At 41.7% G+C, this 6390-nt stretch overlaps 1 protein-coding gene across 3 annotated transcripts; it reads right to left on the bottom strand.

Annotated features, from left to right (window-relative positions):
* Positions 1-238: 238 nt before the first annotated feature.
* Positions 239-4775, bottom strand: LOC147615251 (putative serine/threonine-protein kinase WNK4). 3 transcript variants are annotated; one of them, XM_086779316.1, is made up of 9 exons: positions 4371-4775; positions 3882-4122; positions 3552-3589; positions 3224-3451; positions 2908-3131; positions 2653-2810; positions 2063-2564; positions 1152-1772; positions 239-1087 (listed from the first exon to the last, which is right to left on the bottom strand). In XM_086779316.1, the coding sequence occupies exons 2-9, from the start codon at positions 3999-4001 to the stop codon at positions 387-389; spliced, it is 2592 nt and encodes an 863-aa protein (XP_086635442.1). In that variant the 5' UTR covers positions 4002-4122; positions 4371-4775; the 3' UTR covers positions 239-386. The 3 variants fall into 3 exon arrangements, with proteins under 3 accessions (XP_086635442.1, XP_086635443.1, XP_086635444.1); XM_086779317.1 differs by having other exon boundaries at positions 4502-4609; XM_086779318.1 differs by lacking the exons at positions 3552-3589; positions 4371-4775 and having other exon boundaries at positions 3882-4019.
* Between the last annotated feature and the right edge of the window lie 1615 nt (positions 4776-6390).

Genomic DNA, 6390 nt, shown 5'->3' with positions numbered 1-6390 from the left:
TGTACACCTTCCTTTTCTAACTTCCAAGCTCAAAGGCATTGCCACTTGTCAAAACAAAGCAATGCTTTTGTTGTAGCTTTTGCTACCTCAGACTTGTAAGGAGATGAAGCAAAATACTTTGACATCACATCATAAAACTTCCCACAGCCCTTTTACTGAATACCACAAAATCTAGAAAGGTGAAAACAGTCTTAGAAAGTAGCTAAATTCTAGACAAAAGAATCTAGTGGCCACTTCGATATGGTAACATTATTTGTTAACTTCTCATTCATTAAAATACACATGGTTTTCCACACACTATAATGAACCAGCACAGAATGTATGTGAGACCGGAGAAATTACAGTTTCTGCACAACATACACACAAGGGAATCAACACAAAAAAAGCTAAGCAACTACTATACAAGTTAGCATTTTAATGAAATTCTTTAGCGCTAAAGTCTGGATCATTGCCATATTGACAGATAGAAGGCACCTAGAGAGCCCAGATCCCATAAACATAGACAGTTTCTTCAGCGCTACGTTGAACTGCTGGAGTGTTTGCACCAAATCCAACCCCCTACCCCCACAATATTTTTTACCACAAGCTTGTACACACAAAGAATAAACTGACAGTTGCATTCTGATTTGGATCCTTATGTACCTTAACAGTTCATCCATCATTGAGCATATCTCATCTATCTCACAATTCCTAAGGCAGTTTCGAATTCCAAAACAACTGAGGCATCTTTCACAAGCCATCATCAGATCCATCAAAGCCATGCATCCCACTTGGTCTACCTCTGAGAAGGACACTAGGCCAGATGTCAGCTCTTTGAGAAAGAGGCTATCACATTCTCCTAGATGCATTCCCAGTAGCCGATGTGTGCCACAATTCCAAGTGTTTGCTCTCGACCTACTTGCTGATAGACGCATTACCAGATGAAGGCAAAACCTCCCTCCCTCGCCACGCCACCGATGTCTCAAATCTAGAAGAACCTCTTCATGCTTCAGCTGTAGGTCTTTCAAATTGTGTTCATATTGCAAAGCCAGCTCTTTCAACTCTTGAATTGCGAATTCTCTGCTGTCACCAATATTGACTGAAGACGCTGTAGGCATAAGAACGCTTTCAGACTTTTCAGTACTACCACCACAAATCCATCACATTCTCACCTTCAAGCCCTGAATTTTTCTTAAGCTCTGCTAGCTCGGTTGGCTCAACAACCATTCTCGTGGAAGATCTATCTTTGACAACAGAAGGTCTATCATTAATTGGGAATGGGGAGCTCATATAATGTATAGAATCCCAATCATCCAAATTTTCCAATGAAGCACTAGGAGTGGGGCACTCCGCCCCTCCAAGAGGCGCACATTCCAGTTTTAGGTGATGATATGTTACTTCTTCAAAGTGCCCATGCATTGTAGCCTCTGTTTGTAGGGGTAAGGCTGAACCTTCAGAGATATTGCCCGAAGCCATTAAATCATGTTGAGGCTGATCTATTAAAGAGCTCTCTGACGACACTGTAGATGTTCGATCAGAGGTCCAATGCACTCTTAAGGGGTCACGGCAATCTGGAGTTCCGCTTAGAAGTTCTTCACTTCCACCACCTGCTTCATCAATAGCTAAACCCAACCTCCATTCAGGTACCATGACCATGACTGCAGCATCGATTAATTCTGCAATTTTAGTTACATGTTGGTCTGCAAGATTCAGCTTTGCAACCATCTCACTAGCTACGGACATTGCCGTATCACTCTCCACGTCAAACTGGATTTGGATGATCCGCACCTCACCTGCACATTCAAAAGAAAGCGCACACTGGAAACTGAAAGGGTTTGATTTAAAATTCTCTCATCTCATTTGAATAGAAAATAGCCTCATGATGCAGTGGTTATGTGTAGTATATGGCTTAGGATATATATTAGCCTCATGATGTAAAAGCTAGTAATATAAAAACATGTGTGTGTGTGTGTGGGGGGGGGGACGGGGGGCGCGTGCACAATCATGTGAGCCTGTGTGTGTGCACACACAGTGTGTGCATGTGTACGTGCAGAACGTAGCATGGTTGATTCATTGAGATCACCTTTTGAGTCTGCAATACGGAGCCGTAAATGCACAGTGTCTTCCTCCCTTCGCTTGCCTTTAACTTGAAAATCCATTTTACAACCTGTCGTATTTTCTATAAGATGGGATGATGGGGGCATCCTTGAGGGATTTTTAGCAGCACCATGTCCTGTACCTGTAATACATTTCGGACTAGCAACAGCAAGCAGAGGAGCCTGCTTGGAGTCGACTAGCAAGCTTGAAAAAGAACTGAAGTTTGCAAAGCTTCTACTCATAGAGGAAGGTCTATGCAATGTGTTGCCCAAGAAAGATTCAAAGCATTTTTCAGACTTGGCACCTGTGAGGCCCCCACACATGAATCGCTGACCCTCTATGGAATCACCATTCCTGTCACATTGAAGAAATGGATCCATAAGTAGCTCCCTTGCAGGTAAGCGTCTAGAGGCAGTGGCGATGCATTTCTCCACAAACTGGCGAAGATAAGGGTCCTTGACCTTGCTCAAAGCTGCTGGCTTTATCCCCTGTTCATGTGCAATAAAAATTTGTTCATTATAGTGCCTAAAGTGCTACATCATCACGCAGTGTTCTATTATGCCATCAAGAGATTACCGAGGTGACTCTCTTGTAAATCTGTGCCGCATTTGAGCATTCGCTGTATGGATACTCGCATGTGATCATCTCCAACAGGCACATACCAAAAGAGTAGATGTCGACTAATTCTGTGTATTCTTCCTCGTAAAGCTCAGGAGCCATGAACTCAGGAGTGCCTACACGTGCGCACACAAAAAAACTTTAAAAAGTACCAAAATTGCAACAGTGCCACAAGCTGAGCAGTTGCCTTATGATGCTAATCGCATGCCGTACCGATGACACTGCGAGCTGCATAAGCTTGCCGGAGGATCGCCGCAAGACCAAGATCCCCAATTTTGACTTCCCCTTGGTTGCCATTTATGAAGATGTTATCACACTTTAAGTCTCGATGTATGATGGGCGGGTCATGGCTATGCAGATACAAAAGGCCCCTCAGGATTTGCCGGGACCAATTCTTGATTGCCCGGATGTCGACACGCCTGTGCTGCCTGCGGTACCTGTAAAGGTCAACGCAGAGACGCTATCAATACAACACAATCTCTCTATGCAGCAAGAGCTCCGTCTTCTGCAGTGTACATGCCACACTTACTGCCTCAGAGTGCCTGAAGTAAACATTTCTGTTAGGAAGTTGAGGTTTTGTGTTTCGGCATCGACCCATGAATGGTAGAATTTGATTATATTTTTGTGCTTTAAAGTCTTCAATAGATGGACCTCAGAGTACAACCTCTCCATATCCTCTGGAGTGTGGACCACATCCTGCACTTTGATTTGATTCCATGCCACTTCAATTCCTTCCACTTTATCAAAAGCCTTATATCTATCCAAGTGAGTCAAGGTTGAGTTACTTTAAAAAAATCTGTTAAACTTAATACTCCGGACTCCCAAAAAAAAGACAAAATCAACGGAATGCAGGATACACAGTTTTGAAGGCCCCTCTGCCAAGAACCTCCTTGTACTGAGCAAGTCAAAAGAGAGATTTTACAGAAATATTATATCCCAGGTTTTGAGGCCTATGCATGTCAAAAAAGAAAAGCATGCATTCATGCATGTGCATGCATACATACACATGAGAGCGTGCGCACGCACATACCATGTGTGTATATATACCATGTGTATATACACACACATGTGTGAGTGCATCTGCCTGCCTGCATGAGACAGAGTGATATTTTATAAACCTTCTTGATGTGATTCATTAAGATGTTTAATTAAACAACATAAGCTTGATTAATTACACAAAAGCTTACTCGTCCATAGCGCCCAGATGGATCTAACTCCTCGAACTCATCATCATAGTCTTCATCATCCATGCCATCTGCCAGACTATACATGTATCCCACACTGCCACTACATTTGGAGTCTGGCATTATTGCTATCAGCAGCAAGCTGCAAAAGGGAGGCCTGGCAGGATTCGAACCCTGGTACTGTCCGGTCCTTCTACCACAGGTGGTGCTCCACTACCAGGCTACACGGCCCTTTAGAGGAAATCTGCTAGATCAAGGAACCCAAAACAGCCCAAAGAAAAAAGATAAGGGTGAAACTCTCACCTAGGCAATTAGGCAGAAAACGAAGCCATATTGCTGCTAAGCTATGGTGAAAACCTTCGATTAAGGCACCAGCCAGAACCTAGAGCCAGTAACCCTCACATATCCCCAAGTTCAAAAAAGAAGCTTAGATCACAGCACCCACAAACCCAATTAAGCAGAAAATGGTTGCTGCTAAGCTAAGGTGAAAACCTTTGATTAAAGCACCAAAAAAGAAGAACGACAGCCAGTAACCCTTCTGATTAAGGCGCCCAAAAAAGAGCTCAATTAAACAGAAAACGGATTGCAGCTGACGCTAAGGTAAAGCACTTTGATTGAAACACCTGGCAAGAAATGAAGTCATTTCGCTGCTCATCGTGAAAGCTAAATATTAGAGGACTGTTTGGTGAAGGGGAAAGGAAGCTACACTAAGAATCGTTGATAGAAAGGAAGAACTGAAGAGGATGGGCTAACAAGCTTGAAAGACATGTCTGTGAAAGAGACGAAGTACGGTAAATTGCGTAGAAAACCAGCAATTACTGACTGCATTAGCGGCTCGTTAATGTATAGGCACACACAAAGGTTAGACCTCATGATTTTTTAATTCTAAGGTCTTACATTAGATTCGTACAAATAAAGTTTTAATGAACAACTAATGCACACACAAAGGTTATCATAATTTTTCAATTCTAGGGTATCGGATGCATAAGTGGCCCCTTAATGAATATGCAACATTAAGTTTTAGAGAATAGGCATCGTATACACAACATTACATCTCTTTGGAGAAGAAAGAGAAAGTCCATGTTAAATAACTAGCTCACTAAACCCCCACAACGTGGTTTTTAAGTGGTACTGATTAATGGCAAAGGTTAAGTAAGTATATGACAAGTTTCAAAACTTGAGTAAGATCTTCTTGATTTAGTGCATGTCTTCTTAGTATCGAAACATTCCACGTTGCTAAATGCCTGTCTCCATGGGTCTTCACTCTCTCTTGCAGTATTTCTCTCTCTAGGGGATAGAAGTACAAGGTCTCTCTCTTAGTCGTGTCATACAGTGTGGGAGGGCTCGGAAGCAACCCCCCAAAAAAAGTCTCTCTCTCTCTCTCTCTCTCTCTCTCTCTCACACACACACACACACACACACACACACACACACACACACACAACATAATGGGTAGGGGGAACAAGGCCTCCATGGATGGCTCCTTGCTTTGTCCAAAGCAAGTGTATGGGGGAAGTTGGAGGTGATCGGTGTTACCTATGCGTGCTATTACAAGGGGAGGTAACGGGCCTAAACTCAACAAACCCCTAAGGCATGGTTTTTCAACTCTAAACTTTTATAATAAAAATGAAATGTACATTGGCATATTTAAGTCTTGCATTTCATTAAAATCTACCAAATTTTGTACGAAATCCTTTTGGTCCTAACCTATCCCCCATGCTCTCTCTCTCTCTCTCTCTCTCTCTCTCTCTCTCTCTCTCTCTCTCCAACAAGGAAATAATAATTGGATCAGCCTCAATAGAAAATCAAATTAGTCCAAATTAATTGAGCCAAGAACAAATTAGTTCAAAAATAATGTGATAGAAGCCCCTATGGAATATAATGGTAACTTCATCATGGAATTCCCTCAAAAATTTGAAAAAGTTAATGGAATAAATGGCATGGATCAAAAATATGATGGCCACATTTGGATAAGACCAACAACCACCAACATGTTGTGTACCATAAGAGTGAGCTATTATATTGGCTTATTGGAATGTCATATGACATCTTATCCTTTCCACTTCAATAAAAAGAAGTGTAATGTGACTTCTTTAGAGGATATCTACAAAAAATTACCCTTGGTCTTCTTACTCAGGATGGAAGTAACAAAATAGTATGTGATTTTTGTTGTAAGTCTACTTATTGCATATACATATGCAACTATGTGGTATACCATGTAATGATAACATGACAAGTTTGATGGTCAATGTGGGTGAGCGTAAATATTGTGTTCAACTTGGGATATCTAAGTCCATGATTGAAAAGACAAATAATCTTGTTGCTCTAATGTCATCAAAGTGCATAATAATGCTAGACCTTGAAAGATTCAAATGAGTCTGGCAAAGGAGATCATGTCATCTTTGATGAGAGAAGACACTATGGAAGGATTTGGTATCCTAGGGGATGCTAAATTGACCAATTTTCTTGAAGAATTAGTGACCCAGAGGTATAGTGGCTTTATGAATAAAAT

The sequence above is a fragment of the Cibotium barometz genome, chromosome 40, assembly GCF_041138505.1.
Source record: "Cibotium barometz isolate CiBa-2024 chromosome 40, ASM4113850v1, whole genome shotgun sequence".
Lineage (NCBI taxonomy): Eukaryota > Viridiplantae > Streptophyta > Polypodiopsida > Cyatheales > Cibotiaceae > Cibotium > Cibotium barometz.
The sequence above is the reverse complement of the archived record's forward strand: the minus strand, read 5'-3'. Positions and strand labels throughout refer to the sequence as shown.